The sequence below is a fragment of the Bubalus bubalis genome, chromosome 24 (assembly GCF_019923935.1).
Source record: "Bubalus bubalis isolate 160015118507 breed Murrah chromosome 24, NDDB_SH_1, whole genome shotgun sequence".
In the NCBI taxonomy this organism is placed as follows: domain Eukaryota; kingdom Metazoa; phylum Chordata; class Mammalia; order Artiodactyla; family Bovidae; genus Bubalus; species Bubalus bubalis.
The window spans coordinates 23,084,369-23,106,766 of NC_059180.1; the positions used below are offsets into that span (position 1 = coordinate 23,084,369).

The 22,398-nt window shown below is 37.4% G+C and overlaps 1 protein-coding gene across 1 annotated transcript in view; it reads right to left on the reverse strand.

Annotated features, from left to right (window-relative positions):
* Positions 1–22,398, reverse strand: part of LOC123331500 (phospholipid-transporting ATPase ABCA3-like) — a 76,052-nt gene that overhangs the window by 4,455 nt on the left and 49,199 nt on the right. Inside the window, exons 4-6 of the mRNA XM_044935576.2 lie at positions 20,142–20,269; positions 16,393–16,513; positions 7,330–7,589 (exon numbers count right to left, since the gene is read on the reverse strand). Of these exons, the coding sequence (XP_044791511.1) occupies positions 7,330–7,589; positions 16,393–16,513; positions 20,142–20,269 (509 nt within the window). The remainder of the gene's footprint in view (positions 1–7,329; positions 7,590–16,392; positions 16,514–20,141; positions 20,270–22,398) is intronic.

The following is a 22,398-nucleotide window of genomic DNA, read 5'->3' on the forward strand; positions in this document are numbered from 1 at the left end:
TGTTTCCAGATTACTTAACTCAGTCTCAAAATAAAACTGAGGAATATTGAATACAGAAAAATCCAAGTCTCAACAAAGTAATATTTACAATGTCTGACTTTCAATTAAAAACTTCCCAGGTATGACAAATAGTTTCAGAGTTGAGCCTAATGTCTCTACCCTTTGATGTTCACAATTCTGTGTGAACTCCCCTTGTATGAATGGGTCATGCAACTTGTTTTAACCAACAGAATGTGGCAAGAGTGATTAAATGTCACTTCTGTGATTATGTTACATAGGATTATGGCACTTGTCCCACTCTGAGGCTCTCTCCCTTGCTAAATTTGTTGATGCTGTTGGCCATTTTAGAAGGACCTAAAGTTATTGAGGCAAATTACTGAGGGTAGTATCTGGCCAACAGCTGAAAAGAAACTAAGATATTCAGTCCTACAACCATAAGGAATTGAATTCTACCAACAACTGCTGCTGCTGCTGCTAAGTCACTTCAGTCGTGTCCGACTCTGTGCGACCCCATAGATGGCAGCCTGCCAGGCTCCCCCATCCCTGGGATTCTCCAGGCAAGAACACTGGAGTGGGTTGCCATTTCCTTCTCCAATGCATGAAAGTGAAAAAGTGAAAGTGAAGTCGCTCAGTTGTGTCCAACTCTTAGCGACCCCACAGACTGCAGCCCACCAGTCTCCTCCATCTATGGGATTTTCCAGGCAAGAGTACTGGAGTGGGTTGTCATTGGCTTAAAAGTGATTCTTCTCCTAGTTGAGGTTCAGTGAGTTTACATGTGTGTGTGCTCAGTTGTGTCCAACTCTTTGCAAACCTGTGGACTGTATAGCTTACCAGTCTCCTCTGTCCATGGAATTTTCCAGACAAGAATACTGGAGTGGGTTGCCATTTTCTTTTCAGGGAATCTTCCCAACCCATGGATTGAACTCACATCTCTTTCATCTTCTGCACTGGCAGGCAGATTCCTTACCACTGTGCCACTTGGAAAGCCCCAGTGAGTCTATATCCTTGGGTAATGATTGCAATCTTGCAGAAAACCCAGCTAAGCCTTCCTTGACTTCAACACATAAAAAGTGTGAAATAAAAAAAAATGTGTGCTGTTAGAAACTATTAACTTGTGTAATACTGTTAAACAGCAATAAAAATATTAAAATCTATAGATCTACACTAAAAAGTTTAAAATCTAATCTACAGATACAAAAAGCTCCAGGAAATTCAAGCACAGGAAACTTGAAAAAAACAGACCAAAGCATACCATAGTCAAATTCCTGAAAACTAGGGGAAAAAAAAGGAGAAGAAGAAATCTTAAAAAGGAGATTAAAAAAGGATACATTATGTACAGATGGGCAGAAACACCCATCTTATTTGAAGCAACAAGACAATAGGTCAGATATTAAAGTAATCAAGCAAAATCATTACCTTAGAATTCTTAACACAATTTAAATATCTTTCAAAAATGATAGCAAAATAAAGACCTTGCCAAACATGCAAAAACTGAAATAATAAATCAACAGAGGAAAAGCATTACCAAAAATAAAAAAGGAAATCAATCAGGCAGAGGAATATATAAGAAGATGTAAGATGAATCTGGACCTGGTCAAGGGAAAAACAAGACAAGAAATGAGAATGACATTTGTTGTTCAGTAGCTAAGTGTGTCCAACTCTTTGTGACCCTATGGACTGCAGCACAACAGGTTTCCATCTCCTTCACTGTTTCCTGGAGTTTGCTCAAACTCATGTCTGTTGAGTCAGTGATGCCAATCAACCATCTCATCCTCTGTTGTTCCTGACTCCTCCTGCCCTCAATCTTTCCCAGTAGTAGGGTACTTTCAAATGAGTCATCTCTTTGCATCAGAAGGCCAAACTGTTGGAGCTTCAGCTTCAGCATCAGTCCTTCCAATGAATATTCAGGGTTGATTTCTTTTAGGAAAGATTGGTTTGATCTCCTTATAGTCCAAGAGTCTTCTCCAACATCACAGTTCAAAAGCATCAATTCTTTAGTGCTCAACCTTATTTATGGTCCAACTCTCAAATTTGTACATGACTACTGGAAAAACCTGCAGTTATTTTAGAGTCCGAGAAAATAAAATCTGCCACTGTTTCCACTTTTTTCCCATCTATTTGCCGTGGAGTGATGGGACTGGATGCCATGATCTTAGTTTTGTAAATGTTGAGTTTTAAGCCAGCTGTTTCACTCTTCTCTTTCATCCCCAACAAGAGATTCTAGTTCTTCACATTTTGCCTTTAGAGGGGTATTATCTGCATATTTGTCTGGAGAAGGAAATGGCAACCCACTCCAGTGCTCTTGCCTGGAAAATCCCATGGATGGAGGAGCCTGTTGGGCTGCAGTCCATGGGGTCACAAAGAGTCACACGTCTGAGCGACTTCACTTCACTCACTTCACTTGCTTCATACTTTATCACTGGAGAAGGAAATGGCAACCCACTCCAGTATTCTTGCCTGGAGAATCCCATGGACAGAGGAGCCTGGCAGGCCATGGTCCATGGGGTTGCAAAGAGTTGGACACCACTGAGGTGACTAAGCATGCATCTGCATATTTGAGGTTATTGATATTTCTTCTGGCAATCTTGATTTCTGCTTGTGATTCATCCAGCCCAGCATTTTGCATGATGTACACTGCATATAAATTACATAAGCAGGGTGACAACATACAACCTTGACATACTCCTTGCCCAATTTTGAAGAAAGTATAAAATCTTTTTCCTTACTCTTTAAATCTTAAAATCTTTTACCTTATTATTCAAATATCTTTAAACATGTAATTGTTTTTTTAACCAAAAATCATAGCAATATATTGTGAAGAAGCAAAATATGTGACAAAATGGCAAATGTGAATAATATAAACCCAAACCAACCGTGAAAATTACACAACATATTACCAGAGAATTACAACTAATAAGAAAACAAAGTTAAATTGAATAAATAGTAATCAAAATGATTACTTGTGTGCAATCTCAAAAACAACAGAATGATCGCTGTTCGTTTCCAAGGCAAACCATTCAATATCACAGTAATCCAAGTCTATGACCCAACCACTAATGACGAAGAAGTTGAAGTTGAATGGTTCTATGAAGATGTACAAGAACTTCTAGAACTAACACCAAAAAAGATGTCCTTTTAATTATAGGGTACTGGAATGCAAAAGTAGGCCATCAAGAGACCTGGAGTAACAGGCAGGGTTGGCCTTAGAGTACAAAATGAAACAAGACAAAGGCTAACAGTATTTTCGCAAGAGAATGCACTGGTCATAGCAAACACCCTTTTCCAACAACACAAGAGATGACTCTATATGGACATCACCAGATGGTCAATACCGAAATCAGATTGATTATATTTTTTGTAGCTGAAGATGAAGATCTCTACAGTTAGCAAAAACAAGACCAAGAGATGATTTGTTTGTCAGATCATAAACTCCTTATTGCAAAATGGACTTAAATTGAAGAACATAGAGAAAACCACCAGGCCTTTCAGGTATGACCTAAATCAAATTACTTGTGATTATACAGTGAAAGTAACAAATTGATTCAAGGGATTAGATCTGATAGAGTGCCTGAAGAACTATGGATGGAGGTGCATAACATTGTACAGGATGCAGTGATCAAAATCATCCCCAAGAAAAACAAGTGTAAAAGGCAAAATGGTTGTCCAAGGAGGCCTTACAAAGAGCTGAAAAAAGAAGTGAAAGACAAAGGAGAAAAGGAAAGATATAACCATCTGAATGAAGAGTTCCAAGGAATAGCAAGGAGAGATAAGAAAGCCTTTTTAAGTGAACATTGCAAAGAAATAGAGGAAAACAATAGAATGGGAAAGACTAGAGAGCTCTCAAAGAAAATTAGAGACACCAAGGGAACATTTCATGCAAAGAGATGCACTATAAAGGACAGAAACTATGGGTCTAAGAGAAGCAGAAGATGATAAGAATAGGCGGTAAGAATATATAGAATAACTATACAAGAGAGACCTTAATGACCCAGATAACCATGATGGTGTGATCACTCACCTAGAACCAAATATCTTGGAGTGTGAAGTCAAGTGGGCCTTAGGAAGCATCACTATGAACAAAGCTCGTGGAGGTGATGAAATTCCACCTGAGCTATCTCAATTCATAAAAGATGGTGCTGTTAAAGTGCTGCTCAATATGCCAGCAAATTTGGAAAACTCAGCAGTGGCCACAGGACTGGAAAAGGTCATTTTTTATTTCAATACCAAATAAGGGAAATGTCAAAGAATGTTCAAATTACTGCACAACTGCACTCATTTCACATGGTAGCAAAGTATTGTTCAAAATCCTTCCAGCTATGTCAACAGTATGTGAACCCAGAACATCCAGATGTACAAGCTGGATTTAAAAAGGCAGAGGAACCAGAGATCAAACTGCAAACATCCACTGGATCATAGGAAAAGGAAGAGAATTCCAGAAGAACATCTACTGCACTGAAGTTCTTGACTGTGTCTATCACAACAAACTGTGGAAAATTCTTAAAGAGGTAGGAATAACAGACCACCTGACCTACTTCCTGAGAAACCTCTATGCAGGTCAAGAAACAACAGAATCAGACAAGTAACAGTGGACTGGTTCCAAATTGAGAAAGGAGTACGTCAAGACTATATATTGTCACCCAGCTTATTTAACTTATATGCAGAGTACATCATGAGAATAGCCAGGCTGGATGATGCACAAGCTGGAATCAAGACTGGGGAGAAATATCAATAACTTCAGATATGCAGATGACTCCACCCTTATGGCAGAAAGTGAAGAGGGAATAAAGAGCCTCATGATGAAAGTGAAAGAAGAGAGTGAAAGAGCTTGCTTAAAACTCAGCATTCAAAATGAGGAAAATCCATGTAGCCAAAAAGCATGTGAAAAGGTGTTCAACATCATTAGTTAACAAGGAAAATTAAATTAAAACCACAATGATGGGGAGGGAGGAGGGAAGAGGGTTCAGGATGGGGAACACATGTATACCTGTGGCGGATTCATTTCGATATTTAGCAAAACCAATACAATAGTGTAAAGTTTAAAAATAAAATAAAAAAAAACAAACCACAATGAGTTTACTGCTATACCCTTTCCAGAATGGCTGAAAGTTTAAAAGGCTAATACCACCAATTGTTGGCATACTTATGGAACAAGAGTAACTCTCTTACATTATTGATAAGAGAATGAATTGGCACAAACTTTAGAAAAAAATTTCACTTTATTTAACAAGATTGAAAATATGTATATTTTATACTCCACCAATCTTAATCTTAGGTATATATCCAACAGAAAAATGTGCACATCTTCTCCAAAACATATCCTTCAATAATAAAGAAATACATTTAAAATACAAAAAGTATAAAAGGAAATATTTCACTGAGAGGAAAACTATTGCTAATATATTAGCATATATCTGGGTTTTTTTTCCTCTAATACACATGCTTTTTGCAAAAATGGGATGATACCTGCATTGTTTCAGGATATGCTTTTTTTTCATTTAACATTATATTGGGGGCCTCTCAACTGTTATTGAATAAACCTACAGCTTCATTTAAAAAAAATATATTCACATTGGCTTACTGTAATAGGCCAATACTTGAACAACTAAATATTCATCAGAAATAGTGACAAATTGTGGTATAGTCATAAAGTATAACACACAATAATGAAAATGACCAAATTGCATCTATACAGAAAACATCAATAGCTCTCACTGAAACAAAAGAATGGCTATTGTATGATTCTATTTAAATAAAGTTTTTAAACCAGGCAACACTAATCTACAATTTTAGAATTTAAATAGTAACTATTTTTAGAGAAGAGAGATGTAGTTATTTAGGTGGGATGCGAAGGGGTGTCCAGATTACAGGCAATATTGGGTGGAACTACTACTTGGGTGGAATAGTAGTTGTGTGTTCATGTTTCAAAGATCTGTACACATTGGTATGTATTTATTTTAATTCAAGTTTTTAAATGAAAAATTAAATAACAAATAATTTAAACTACATGATCAACATTTGTGTAACAGGTCCTGGAGACACAGAGAGAAAACTAGTAAGCTGAAGTTTAAAGTTGAAAATAGATTTCAAGGAGATTATTCACTAAGTAGGAAAAAAGAAAAATATGTGGTAGTCAGATGAATGGCTAGATGATGAAAAATTAACAAGAGCTTGAAGTAGAAAATGACATTTCCAAAAATGGAGAGAAAGGAACAGAATGTATGCTGGTTGACACACGCTGCACACAGGGAACAAAGGGAATGGAAAGATAACTAACCGTTGATAGCTACGTAATATTTCCTACTGCTACTGCTGCTAAGTCACTTCAGTCGTGTCCGACTCTGTGTGACCCCATAGATGGCAGCCCACCAGGCTCCCCCATCCCTGGGATTCTCCAGGCAAGAACACTGGAGTGAGTTGCCATTTCCTTCTCCAATGCATGAAAGTGAAAAGTGAAAGTGAAGTTGCTCAGTCGTGTCCAACTCTTCGCGACCCCATGGACTGCAGCCTACTAGGCTCCTCCATCCATGGGATTTTCCAGGCAAGAGTACTGGAGTGGGGTGCCATCGCCTTCTCCGATAATATTTCCTATGTACTAACAATTAAGATCTCTTTAATTATCACACAACTCTATGTGGTAAGAGTATGTTTACCTCCATTTTACAAATGAGGCCCAGAGAGGTTAAGAAAGTTACCCAAAAGTTACAGGGGTAGGAAATGGCAGTACTCAGGTGCTACACATACTATACTATACTGATAAGACTTAGGTTTCAAGCCTGGGTGATTTAGAGGGTGATACATGGCAACCTACTCCAGTATTCTTGCCTGGAGAATCCCATGGGCAGAGCAGCATGGTGGGCTACAGTACAGGGTTGCAAATTAATGGATACATGGATAAATTAATGGCTTTCTCTCTGACTTTAGAGCCACTGCTCTTTATAATATGATCTTGATTTGACTTGATATTAAAAAGATTCTCAAATCTTGGAATTGAAGTATATATTAGGGTCATATAATTTATAAGCTTGTATGATTATTTCTCTTTTGTTCATTTTATTCCAAAGAAGATTCAGGATATTTAATATATGATTTCTCTTCACAGCATTCTTATCAAATAGTCAATAAAATTACAAACCAGATCAAGAATTTAGATAAAAGAAAAACACCAGCAAATTGACAAATGACATAGTATATATATTCTATGCCCAATCTATATTTGTATATTGCTATTGTGTTATAATCATTCACTAGTAACAAAGGTATAGACATAGTCCAAATCTGTGCATAAATCTGTTCCACAGGCCCAAAATGAAACAAAGAAAGTGAATTTACCTTTAATCTGGTTTCCTTTTCCATAACAATGGTCCTGATAAGAGTAAGTTCAGTTAGAGAAAATATAAGTAAAACTGCTAAAGGGAAGAGAGATAAAAAAGAGAGGAAAAAATGATCTTTATAATAAGTAGGGTATGGAAATCTGCTAACAAAAATGTTGACATTTGCAAATAGTGTTTCCGCAGCTCTGCCATTATGGTACACAATGATGGCCTTATCTAAGGCATGCTGTACAAGCAGGAATCCACCTTTGTAGTAATCTAAGTGAAAAAACAAAGATTGCCAAGTTCAGTACATTAGGAAGCAGCAAGGCAAACACAGAAGGCAATTCAGGTAATTCTAAGTTTTAACTCATAAAACAAAGCAAATTCACAAAACTTATAACAGTTTGGAATATAAAGAGATAATAAATAGAATGGAATTGCATTATCACCCTTCCCCAAACTAAAATGCTTGCATCCAAATGTTACAGTTGGTTTATGTAATATTATCAGTCAAAAGAAATGAGAATTCAAGAAAATACCAGATATACCTTTCTTTAAAAAAAAATTATTTTATTTTTATTTTTTTAATTTAAATTTATTTATTTTAATTGGAGGCTAATTACTTTACAATATTGTATTGGTTTTGCCATACATCAACATGAATCCGCCATGGGTGTACACGTGTTCCCCATCCTGAACCCCCCTCTCACCTCCCTCCCCATACCATCCCTCTGGGTCATCCCAGTGCACCAGCCCCAAGCAACCTGTATCCTGCATTGAACCTGGACTGGCGATTCGTTTCTTATATGATATTATACATGTTTCAGTGCCATTCTCCCAAATCGTCCCACCCTCTCCCTCTCCCACAGAGTCCAAAAGATTGTTCTATACATCTGTGTCTCTTTTGCTGTCTCACATACAGGGTTATCATCACCATCTTTCTAAATTCCATATATATGCATTAGTATACTGTATAAATTCAAAATGGATTAAAGATCTAAACATTAAGACCAGAAACTATAAACCTCCTAGAGGAGAACATAGGCAAAACACTTTCCAACATAAATCACAGCAGGATCCTCCATGACCCACCTCCCAGAATATTGGAAATAAAAGCAAAAATAAACAAATGGGACCTAATTAAAATTAAAAGCTTCTGCACAGCAAAGGAAACTATAAGCAAGGTGAAAAAACAGCCTTCAGAATGGGAGAAAATAATAGCAAATGAAGCAACTGACAAAGAATTAATCTCAAAAATATACAAGCAACTCCTGCAGCTCAATTCTGGAAAAATAAGCGACCCAATCAAAAAATGGGCCAAGGAACTAAACGTACATTTCTCTAAAGAAGACATACAGATGGCTAACAAACACATGAAAAGATGCTCAACATCACTCATTATCAGAGAAATGCAAATCAAAACCACAATGAGGTACCATTTCACGCCAGTCAGAATGGCTGCTATCCAAAAGTCTACAAGCAATAAATGCTGGAGAGGGTGTGGAGAAAAGGGAACCCTCTTACACTGTTGGTGGGAATGCAAACTAGTACAGCCACTATGGAGAACAGTGTGAAGATTCCTTAAAAAACTGGAAATAGAACTGCCTTATGATGCAGCAATCCCACTGCTGGGCATACACACTGAGGAAACCAGAATTGAAAGAGACACGTGTACCCCAATGTTCATCGCAGCACTGTTTATAATAGCCAGGACATGGAAGCAACCTAGATGTCCATTAGCAGATGAATGGATAAGAAAGCTGTGGTACATATACACAATGGAGTATTACTCAGCCATTAAAAAGAATGCATTTGAATCAGTTTTAATGAGGTGGATGAAACTGGAGCCTATTATAGAGAGTGAAGTAAGCCAGAAAAGAAAAACACCAGATATACTTTTCTATACTGGACACATGCATAGAAATGAAGCTTAAAACAAGATATGACATAATTCCATTTATAATAGCATTGAAAAGAATAAAATACATAGGAAGAAATTTAACCAAAGAGGTAAATTACTTGTACACTTAAAACTACAAAGCATTCCTGAAATTAATAAAGAAGACACAAATAAATTAAAAGACACCCTGTGCTCATGAGTTGGAAGACAATACTCATACTAATCAAGAGTTATCTACAGATTCAATATAATCTTTATCAAAACCCCAAATGCATTTTTGTAGAAATAGACAAAAATCCTAAAATCCATATGAAATTTCAAAAGATTCTGAGTAGCCAAAATAATCCTGAGCAAGAAAAACACTTGTTCTTTTAAGCTGGAGGACTCACATATCCTGATTTTAAAATAAATTAGGAAGTTACAGTAATCAAAAGAGTATGGTATTGGCATAAAGACAGACATAGAGACAAATGGAAAACAACAGATGACCCAGAAATAAACTCTCATATATGGTCAAATGATCTTTGCTAAGGGCATTGGGCAAAAAAATACAGTTTCTTCAAAAGAAATGGTGTTGGATAAACTGGAAGTCCACATGCAAAAGAATGAATTTGGATCCATACCTTATACCAAAAATTAAATGAAAATGGATTGAATATCTAAACACAAGACCTGACATTGTAAAACTCATAGAAGAAAACAAAGGGCAAGTTACTCATGACATTGGATTAGGTGATGATTTCTCAGACATGACATCAAAAGCACATGGGACAAGCAAAAATAAACAAAGTAGACTACATCACACTTAAAAATGTTTCCACAGCAAAGGGAACAATCAACAGAATGAAAAGACAACCAATGAAATGGGAGAAAATATTTATAAACCATAAAATGTATAAAGGGCTAATATTCAGAATATATAAAGAACATCTAAAACTCAACAACAACTAAACAACCATATTAAAAAATATGAATGACGTGAACAGATATTTCTTCAAAAAAATATACAAGGGGACAAAAAGCAAATGAAAAAAATAATCAAATTCACTAGTCATCAGGGAAATGCATATCAAAACCACAAGATGCCACCTCACACCTGTCGGATGGCCACTACCAAAACAGAGAAAATAACAAATTTTGGTGAAGATGTAAGGAAATTGAAATCCTTGTGAACTACTGGTAGAAATATAAAATGGTGCACTTGCAATGGAAAACAGGATGGAGGTTTCTCAAAATATTACAAATAATTGCCATAAAATCCAATAATTACATTTTTTGGAATAGATAAAGAATTGAAAACAGGATCTCAGTGAAATATCTGCACACACATATTCATTGCATCATCATTCACAATAGCCAAAAGATGAAAGCAATCTAAATGTTCTTTGATAGATAAATGGATAAACCAACTGTGGTATGTGTGTGTGTGTGTCAATGCCAAACAGGCTGAAGTTGAATGGTTCTATGATGACCTACAAGATCTTCTAGAACTAACACCAAAAAACGATGTCCTTTTCATCATAGGAGACTGGAATGTAAAAGTAGGAAGTCAAGAGATACCTGGAGTAACAGGCAAATTTGGCCTTGGAGTACAGAATGAAGCAGGGCAAAAGCTAACAGAGTTTTTCCAAGAGAATGTACTGATAACAGCAAAAATCCTCTTCCATCAACACAAGAGACAACTCTATACATGGACATTACCAGATGGTCAATACCTCAATCAGATTAATTATATTCTTTGCAGCCAAAGATGGAGAAGTTCTATAGAGTCAGCAAAAGCAAGACCAGGAACTGACTATGGCTCAAATCATGAAATTCTTATTGCAAAATTCAGACTTAAATTGAAGAACGTGGGGAAAACCACTAGACCATTAGAGTATGACCTAAATGAAAACCCTTACAATTATACAGTGGAAGTGACAAATGGATTAAAGGGATTAGATCTGATAGACAGAGTGCCTAAAGAACTATGGATGGAGGTTCATGATATTGTACAGGAGGTGGTGCCCTAATACCATCCCTAAGAAAAAGAAATGAAGAAAGGCAAAATGGTTGTCTGCGGAGGCCTTATGAATAGCTGAGAAAAAAAGAGAAGTAAAAGGCAAAGGAGAAAAGGAAAGATAAACCCATCTGAATGCAAAGTTCCAAAGAATAGCAAGGAAAGATAAGAAAACCTTCCTAAGTGATCAGTGCAAAGAAAGAGAGGAAAAGAATAGAAAGGGAAAGACTAGAGATCTCTTCAAGAAAATTAGAGACACCAGGAAACATTTCATGCAAAGATGGGCACAATAAAGGACAGAAATGGTATAGACATAAAAGAAGCAGAAGATATTAAGAAAAGGTGGCAAGAATACACAGAAGAAAACTATACAAAAAAAATCTTGACCCATATAAGCACAATGGTGTGATCACCTACCTAGAGCCAGACATCCTGGAATGTGAAGTCAAGTGGGCCTTAGGAAGCATCACTACAAACAAAGCTAGTGGAGGTGATGGAATTCCAGTTGAGCTATTTCAAATCCTAAAAGATGGTGCTGTGAAAGTGCTACACTCAATATGCCAGCAAATTTGGAAGACACAACAAGGGCCACAGGACTGGAAAAGGTCAATTTTCATTTCAATCCCAAAGAAAGGCAATGCCAAAGAATGCTCAAACTACTGCACAATTGCACTCATCTCACATGCTAGGAAAAGTAATGCTCAAAATTCTCCATGTCAGGCTTCAACAGTAGGTGAACCATGAACTTCCAGAAGTTCAAGCTGGATTTAGAAAAGGCAGAGGAACCAGAGACCAAATTGCCAACATCCGTTGGATCATCAAAAAAGCAAGAGAGTTCCACAAAAACATCTACTTCTGCTTTATTGACTATGTCAAAACCTTTGACTGTGTGGATCACAACAAACTGTGGAAAATTCTTCAAGAGATGGGAATACCAGACCACTCTACCTGCCTCCAGAGAAATCTGTATTCAGTCAAGAAGCATTAGTTAGAACAGTACATGGAACAATAGACTGGTTCCAAATTGGGAAAGGAGTATGTCAAAGCTGTACATTATCACCAGGCTTATTTAGCTTCTATGCAGAGTGAATCATGCAAAATGCCAGGCTGGATGAAGCAAAGCTGGAATCAAGATTGCCAGGAGAAATATTAATAATCTCAGATATGCAGATGACACCACCCTTATGGCAGAAACCAAAGATGAACTAAAGAGCCTCTTGATGAAAGTGAAAGAGGAGAATGAAAAAGCTGGCTTAAAACCCAGCATTCAAAAGACTAAGATCATGGCATCCGATCCCATCACTTCATGGAAAATAGGTGAGGAAACAATGGAAACAATGACAGACTTTATTTTATTTTCTTGGGCTCCAAAATCAGTGCAGATGGCAACAACAGCCATGAAATTAAAAGATGCTTGCTCCTTGGAAGAAAAGCTGTGACCAACCTAGACAGCATATTAAAAAGCAGAGACATTACTTTGCCAACAAAGATCCATCTAATCAAAGCTATGGTTTTTCCAGTAGTCATGTATGGATGTGAGAGTTGGACCATAAAGAAAGCTGAGTGCCAAAGAACTGATGCTTTTGAACTGTGTGTTGGAGAAGACTCTTGAGAGTCCATTGGACTGCAAGGAGATAAAACCAGTCAATCCTAAAGGAAATAAGTCCTGAATATTCCTTGGAAGGACTGATGCTGAAGCTGAAGCCCCAGTACTTGGGCCACCTGATGTGAGGAACTGATTCATTTGAAAAGACCCTGATGCTGGGAAAGATTGAAGGCAGGAGGAGGAGACGATGGAGGATGAGATGGTTGAATGACATCACTGACTTTCTGGATATGAGTTTGAGCAAGCTCCAGGAGTTGGTGATGGACAGGAAGCCTGGCATGCTGCAAAAGCCCATGGGGTCACAAAGAGTTGCACACGACTGAGCAACTGAACTGAAATGACCTATGATGGAATATTATTCAGCCTTGAAAAAGAAGAAAATTCTGTTATATGCTACAAGATGGATAAATCTTGAGGACATTATGCACAAAAATACAATTAATGCATGATTCCACTTAAATGAAGTATCTAGACTAGTCAAACTCATAGAAACAGAAAATAGAATGGTGGTCTCCAAGGGCTGGAAGGAGGGGAAAATGAGGAGTTGTTGCTTAATTGGTGCAGCGTTTTATTTTTGCAAGATTAAATAGTTCTGGAGATCTGCTACACAATAATATACCTTTGTTGTACACTTAAGAAAATGGATCTCATGTTTAATACTCTTATTACAATTTTTGTAAATATCACTTTCAAATTTCACTGAACTAATCCTGATCATCTCTTCTACCACTTAGCTGATTTAACTGGTCCAGGTCCTAATAATTAATACCATAGATTTTTACTGTTGAAGGGGATTTAAAAGATCACTTACTCCAAATACTCATTTTTCACCTTAAGAAACTCGATCCAGAGTGTTTAAGCTCATAAAGGTACTGACTAACAGAGTCTGAGAAAGAAACATCAAATCACTTGGCTCCCAGTCACTATACTATAATGTCATTTACAAGGAAAATATCTCTTCATACCAGTTTTTAATATTAATTTGCTATGCAGTATCATTCAATAGGTGAAATCTAATTTTTCTTTCTTTATAGTAGGTTTTTTAAGGAAAGCCTCCCTTGAGGAATAGCATATATTTAAATGCTTTTATGAGACCAAAGCTTCTTTTTGGTTTTAAACTACTATTTTTCCACTAAGATCATGCACTTTTCAATTAACTTACTCTCACAACTATACTTAGGATGCAGCATACTAATTTTAAAAAAGGCCAATTTTGGTTAGAGAAATACTCAATGTTTTTGATAAAAATGACAAGACACTACACAATCCCACCACTCTGACTTTCTTTATTTTTAGACAGCCATTCTAATTTTTATACAGACCGTTATACATTTTCATAATTCTATCCATATGGTTCTGTATTTATCAGGTTTGATGATTATTTTTTATCACTACACAATAGTCTGTCATACTGATAGATCATCATGTTCTTGATAATGGTAAACTACACATAGCTTTTGTCTTCTGCTGAATAATTTAGTAAAGACAAATTCTCAGGATTGTTAGTTAATTCAAGTTCTCTATATTTTGTTTGTTTGTTTGTTTTAGGGGAGGGTGCTTCCCTGATGGCTCAGATGGTAAAGCATCTGCCTGCAGTGCAGGAGACCCGGGTTTGATCCCTGGGTTGGGAAGATCCCCTGGGAGAAGGAAATGGCAACCCACTCCAGTACTCTTGCCTGGAAAATTCCATGGACTGAGGAGCCTGATAGGCTACAGTCCATGGGGTCACAAAGAGTCGGACACGACTGAGTGACTTCACTTTCACTTTCTATTGTTTTTTATCCCTAAAGTTAACCTATGTAATTTAAAAACAACTTAAAACTACCATTGCATAATGAAACATCATTCATCAAAATAACTGCCCCAAAATAATACAGGAACCATAAGCATGCAAATAGTGTTAGTAAATGAAGACATGTCTATGTCAGCACAGTGAACATTTACCAAAAACGACTAAATAAATTCATGCATATACATTGATAAAAGTTCAGGAAATGATAGAAGGTAATACAAAGATACTTTCCAAGTGTATCAGTTCGGTTCAGTTCAGTTGCTCAGTCATATCCAACTCTGCGACCCCATGGACTGCAGCATGCCAGGCCTTCCTGTCCATCACCAACTCCCAGAGTTCACTCAAACTCATGTCCATTGAGTCAGTGATGCCATCCAACCATCTCATTCTCTGTCCTCCCCTTCTCTTCCCGCCTTCAATCTTTCACAGCATAAGAGTCATTTCAAATGAGTCAGTTCTTCCCATCAGGTGGCCCAGAGTATTGGAGCTTAAGCTTCAGCATCAGTCCTTCAAATGAATATTCAGGACTGATTTCCTTTACTATGGACTGGTTTGATCTGTTTGCAGTCCAAGCGACTCTTAAGAGTCTTCAACACCACAGTTCAGAAGCATCAATTCTTTGACGCTCAGCTTTCTTTATAGTCCAACTCTCACATCCATACATGACCACTGGAAAAACAATAGCTTTGACTAGACAAACCTTTGTTGGCAAAGTAATGTCTCTGCTTTTCAATATGCTGTCTAGGTTGGTCATAACTTTTCTTCCAAGGAGTAAGCGTCTTTTAATTTCATGGCTGCAGTCACCATCTGCAGTGATTTTGGAGCCCAAGAAAATAAAGTCTGTCACTGTTTTTCACTGTTTCCCCATCTATTTGCCATCAAGTGATGGGACTGGATGCTATGATCTTAGTTTTCTGAATGTTGAGTTTTAAGCCAACTTTTTCACTCTCCTCTTTCACTTTCATCAAGAGGCTCTTTAGTTCTTCACTTTCTACCATAAGGGTGGTGTCATCTGCATATCTGAGGTTATTGATATTTGTCCCAGCAATCTTGATTCCAGATTGTGGTTCTTCCAGCCCAGTGTTTCTCATGATGTACTCTGCATATAAGTTAAATAAGCACAGTGCCAATATACAGCCTTGATGTACTCCTTTCCCAATTTGGGACCAGTTTGTTGTTCCATGTCCAGTTCTAGCTGTTGCTTCTTGACCTGCATACAGGTTTTCCAAGAGGCAGGTAAGGTGGTCTGGTATTCTCATCTCTTTAAGAATTTTCCAGAGTTTGTTGTGATCCACACAGTCAAAGGCTTTGGCATAGTCAATAAAGTAGAAGTAGATGTTTTTCTGGAACTCTCTTGCTTTTTCAATGATCCAACAGATGTTGACAATTTGATCTCTGGTTCCTCTACCTTTTCTAAATCCAGCTTGAACTTCTGGAAGTTCACAGTTCACATACTGTTGAAGCCTGGCTTGGAGAATTGTGAGCATTACTTTACTAGTGTGTGAGATGAGTGCAATTGTGCAGTAGTTTGAGCATTCTTTGGCATTGCCTTTCTTTGGAATTGGAATGAAAACTGACCTTTTCCAGTCCTATGGCCACTGTTGAGTTTTCCAAACATATAAGGTTTTCTATATGCTTGTTTTACCATAAAAACTAAATTTAAAAAACTTACTGTCATAATTCACAAAGAAACACATTTCTCACATGTTGAAAAAAAATGTTAAATGACTGCCAGCCTGGACAACCAAAATAATAATTAAGTGTGCTTAAGGATATGCTCACCAGGACTTCCCCCTTCTGCAGAACTCGGGTTCCTGGGTCCTCGAGAGGGATTTACTGGAAAGAGAAGTTCTGTAAACCATGGAGTGTTTTTTATAGAACGGAAACGCAGACGATATTTTACCTAGAATGAACAATAATAGAAAACAAATATTTTAAGCCAATAAACATCAAAAAGCAAATACTAGCCATGAAAGGTACATAAAATACAAAGTTAAAAGTTGTGTTTTGAGGACAAGTGAGCAATTTAGAATTCTAAATGAGGAGAAACGACAGTATCACTGTCAACAGGGAACAAGTAGCAGGACTCACATCCTATAATCACAGTCATAATTTAAAATTGACTAAATTTACATGTTTCCTCTTTTATCTCCATGGCATTTTGCCTTTGAGTTTCAAAGACACAGTAGTGGTACCTTCTTTGATCATTATGAATGAATTTTCTACACGGAGAACTGACCTGCCTACTTCCCTGGTGGGAGAAAGAAATGGCAACCCACTTCAGTATTCTTGTCTGGGAAATCCCACAGACAGAGAAGTCTGGCAGGCTCCAGCCCATGGGGTCACAAAGAGTTGGACATGACTCAGTGATTAAGCAACAGTTTCTCTGGTGTCTTCCCTGGTAGCTCAGTGGTAAAGAATACACCTGCTAATGTAGGAGATGCGGGTATGATCCCTGGGTTGGAAGATCCCCTGGAGAAGGAAATTGCAACTCACTCCAGTATTCTTTCCTGGGAAATCCCATAGACAGAGGAGCCTTGTGGGCTATAGTCCATGGGGTCTTAAAAAGCCGGTCACCACTTAGCGACTAAACAACAGCAACAACTGGTGAAAATTCAGAAAGTTCTATTATTTCATTTCCCATCATGTTAGCCAAATACGGTAAGGCAAAAATATACCTCCCTCTTCAAAATAATGAGTGACACATAAGGAAAAACCCAGATGAAGAAGAGGAGGGATGATTACATTTAAATGTTGAATGTTGCCTATTTTAAGTATTAAATGAAAAAATAATTATTCACTGTGTCTGAAGAGATAAGTAAACTAAAAGGGTAAATTATAGTAGAATCTGAGTAGCTTAACAAGACAAAAGATTACCGTCAGCAACGATCAAGGAAGCAGAACAGAGAAAGTGAGAAGGAACAGGCACCTGCACTATGTCTAAGTAAAAATTCACATAATTCAGTCATTTATAAACAAAGTTTTAACTAGTTACAGCATGCTTAAATATCTTAGTACACAATCCTTGATCTCAGAGATCTCAAAAAGTGTTAAGGGAGCACGGAGGAGGGAAGAGGAGACTTGCACTTACAAGAAGAGTTTTCTACAATGGAGGACAACTATCCAAAGAACATGAAGGACCTCTAGAGAACACATGTCCTCTCAAAAAGAGGATAATGTGACCAACGGCAGAGGAGCAAGAGATAATATAGTACACGCAAAGAACTGCTACTGGTTCGATATTGCTATAACATAAATTTCAAAGAAAGAAGAGACAAAAATGGGGCTGGAAGGGTATTCAGAAACAGGTCACTGATGGCCTTGTGTCCTGTGCAAAGAAACTTCTGTAGTCAGTGGAGCACCCCTGGTGTCTTTAACATAGCAGAGGAACCCGATCTTTTCTGTGTTCTTAATGAAGTGTTGTGGTATCCATGTGGACAGATTAAGTCTTGCCTGGGAAATTCAGCTAACATATAAAGTTCAGCTACATAAGAGCCACGGGTTGAGGGAAAAAGGAGAGTACAGTAGGTCTACATTATCCATGAAGTCAGAAAGCAGAGATAAGAAATTTTGTTTGGTAAAGTGTAGAAAAAGAGAACAGATATCTGGGAAAATAACCTGGGGGAAAAATTGTCAGGAATACATTTCAAATGCTAGACACAGAGAATCAACAACAAAAATGAAGTTTGCAACTGTACCAAAGTTACCTGATATTTGGGTCAGGGGATCCGCGTATACCAATGAAGTTATATAAGCACAAGCACTTTTTTTGAGGCAGTAATTAGCATAAAGTGGACATATATGAAAAGAATAAAGTGAGTTTCTTCCCTTCTCCTGGCAAATACTTGCCTCTTAAATGCTGGATCTGGCTCTATGCACAGATACTATAGTTTGATCATTTGTCTCAACCCTACGTAGAACGTCTCTCTCTGGTAAAGAGACACACCAAGTTACCAGGTTCAAAACACTCCACCTTGAGCAATGTTATGAGAGTCTTCTTCAGTGGCTGCAGGTGTTCTAATTCCGATGCAACCTGGCTAAAACCTAAGAGCTGTTACTAGAGACTTAGAAGAGAAATTAAGTAATTTATTCAAAAGAAAGAAGCCTTTCCTGTTGGAATCTGCCAGTGTATGCATGCATGCTAAGTAGCTTCAGTTGTGTCTGACTCTTTGTGGCCCAATGAACTGTAGTCCACCAGACTCCTCTGTCCATGGAATTCTCCAGGTAAGAATACTGGAGTGGGTTGCCATGTCCTCCTGCAGGGGATCTTCCCCACCCAGGGATCGAACCTGCAACTCCTGTGACTACTGCATTGCAGGCAGATTCTTCACCGCTGAGCCACTGGAAAGCCCTTGCTAGTGTATATGTATCTGCCTTTATTTTAAAGATCAAACTTAAAATATTTAAAGGACATGCAAATTAGCTATTAGTGGCATTACAGAAGCTTCCATGGCCACCAGAGAGAGAATTAGAATTCTCAAAGTTAAAGCAATCACCTCTTTGGATATGTAGCAACAATATATTAAAGCATGACACCAAGTGCAAAAAAAAGAGGTATTTAGCAGGCAATTGTCCTAACAAGAGGGCAGAGAAACTCCTTCTAAAGCTCACAATCCCAGTAATTAAAGCTGCCACAGGCAAAAAATTTCCAGACATGAGTTGGGCTGCTTTTGCGTTTGTTTAATGTTCACATAGTAACAGCTTTATTATAAACTTGACTTTACATGCAAAGTCAGAATGGGAATTACACTTAAAATCAACACACTAAAAAGTTTAAATATCATATATAGGTATGTACTATCCGAAATTCCAGAGATATATAAACAGGTAACAGATATTGCTGCCCATCTTTTTTATGTATCTATATTATTATTTTCTTAACCACAATTTGCAGGACTGGAAACATCTACCTGGCCATGTAGATTGGCAAAATAAATATCCTTACTAAAGTTCCTATTGCTTCATTTTTCTGAATACAAAACCTTAAGAGTGGGTGAGAGTAGCTTAGTCATGTCCGACTCTTTGCGACCCCATGGACTATACAGTCCATGGAATTCTCAGGGCAGAATACTGGAGTGGGTTGCCATGTCCTCCTCCAGGGGATCTTCCCAACCCAGGGATAGAACCCAGGTCTCCTGCATTGCAGGCAGATTCTTTACCAGCTGAGCCACCAGGGAAGCCCAAGAATAGTGGAGTGGGTTGCTTATCCCTTCTCCAGCAGTTCTTCCAGACCCAGGGATCAAACAGGGGTCTCCTGCATTGCAGGCAGGTTCTTTACCAACTGAGCTACCAGGGAAGCCACAAGACCTTAAGGTCCAGTTTTATTCTTATCAGCATAATGTGATGACTAAAAGCATAGGTATTAAAATAAGTTGGAACTATTAATAGATTCAAATTCCTGCTCTTATATACAGCAGTTATTATCTTGAGCAAGTTATAACTTTTGCCGTTTATAAAATCATGATGTTACCTTCATTTCATTAAACCCCCGAAGCTTTGAAATATAAAGTCTTTAGATAAAACTTTCCTACCTTAAGTGGCAATCTGTCATTACTGTTTTTGAAGTCATGATCAAATATTATAGCAGCCAGCACAAGAACAGACTGATTTTCATATTTAATATACTTTTCAAAATCTTCTTCTGAAGGAAAGCCTCGAACTGTACAGAGAAAAACAAGCATCATACAAATGCAAAATGTCTAATGATTATTCCTATCTTCCTATCATTACCATAAATACCATAATCCTGCCATAGTATTATAAAATTTAGAACATTATTACTCAAATATTGCCATCACAGATGTCCTCACGAATATCTGGGGTACACAAAATTATTATGTATTATAAACTGTATATGATATTTTGAATAATGTTTAACCATTACAATAACTGTATATTAAGGTAAACTGGGACAGGAGAATTTTCTATTGTGTTTTGAAATCTAGTGATTTAAAGAAAAAAAGGTGAAGAAAAATGACATTTATTTCTGTGGGAAGTATGATATTTCAGAGACTAACCTTAAGTTGTAGAATAAAACTACATTTTCAATTATATTTCTCATTCACAAGTGAATCTGTATGAAATTTGGAAATACACTCTCACAAAACCACTCATACTCAATCACACACATACAAGTAACTTAACTGACTGAAGAATTTTCATAGGAATTAAAAACCACAATCATTGCTAACCAAAATGATCATATGGATCACAGCCTTGGGTAGAATGAAGCTATGAGCCATGCTGTGCATGGGCACGCAAGACGGATGGGTCATGGTGGAGAGTTCTGACAAAACATGGTCCCCTGAAGAAAGGAATGGCAAACTACTCCAGTTTCATTGCCTTGAAAACCCCATGAACAGTATGAAAAGGCAAAAAGAAATGATACTGGAAGATGATCCCCACAAGTTGGTAGGTGCCCAATATGCTACTGAGGAAGAGTGGAGAAATGGCTTCAGAAAGAATGAAGAAGCTGGGCCACAGTGGAAATGACTCGCAGTTGTGGATGTGGATGAAAGTAAGTCTGATGCTATAAACAACAATATTGCATAGGAACCTGGAATGTTAGGTCCATAAATCAAGGTAAATCGGATGTGGTCAAGGAAGAGATGGCAAGAGTCAACATCGACATTTTAGGAAATCAGTGGGGGAAAAAAGGGACAGTAATCGATGTATTTAATTCAGATAATCATTATATCTAATTGTGGGCAAGAATCCCTTGGAAGAAAGGGAGTAGCTCTCACAGTCAACAAAAGAGGATGCAATCTCAGAAAGGACAGAATGATCTTGGTAAATTTCCGAGACAAACTTTTCAACCTCACAGTAATCCAAGTCTATGTCCTAACCAATAAAGCTGAAGAAGCTGAAGTTAAACAGTTCTATTAAGACCAACAAGATGTTCTAGAACTAACAAGAAAAAAAGATGTCCTTTCCCTCAAAGGGGACTGGAATACAAAGTAAGAAGTAAAGAGATACCTGGGGTAACAGGCAAGTTCGGCCTTGGAGCACAAAATTAAGCAGGGCAAAGGCTAACAGAGTTTTCTGAGATAACACACTGGTCATTGCAAACACTCTCTTCCAAAACCACAAGAGACGACTCTACGCATAGACGTCAAGAGATGGTCAAAATCATATTGATTATATTCTTTGCACCAAATATGGAGAAAATTTATACAGTCATCAAAAACAAGACCTTGAGATGAATGTGGCTCAAATCATGGGCTCCTTACTGCAAAATTCAGGCTTAACTTGAAGAAAGTAGGGAAAAACATTAGGCTATTCAAGTATGACCTAAATCAAATCCCTTATGATTATACAGTGGAAGTGACAAATACATTCAAGGGATTAGGTCTGGTAGATAGAGTGCCTGAAGAACTATGGAAGGAGGTTCATAACATTGTACATGAGGTGGTGATCAAAACCATCCCAAAGAAGAAGAAATTCAAGAAGGCAAAGTGGTTGTCTGAGGAGGCCTTAAAAATAGCTGAGAAAAGAAGAAAATGAAAGGAGAGGAGAAAAAATATATATATGTAACTGAATGCAGTGTTGCAGAAAATAGCAAGGAAAGATAAGATAGACTTCTTAAGTGAACAATGTCAAGAAATAAAGGAAAACAACAGAACAGGCAAGACTAAAGTTCTCTTCAAGAAATTGGAGATACCAAAGGAATATTTCATGCAAAGATGGGTATAATAAAGGACATAAATGGCAAGCGCCTAAGAGAAGGAGAAGAAGAATAAATTTGAGAAAAGTTGGCAAAAATACACAGAAGAACTATGTAAAAAAAAA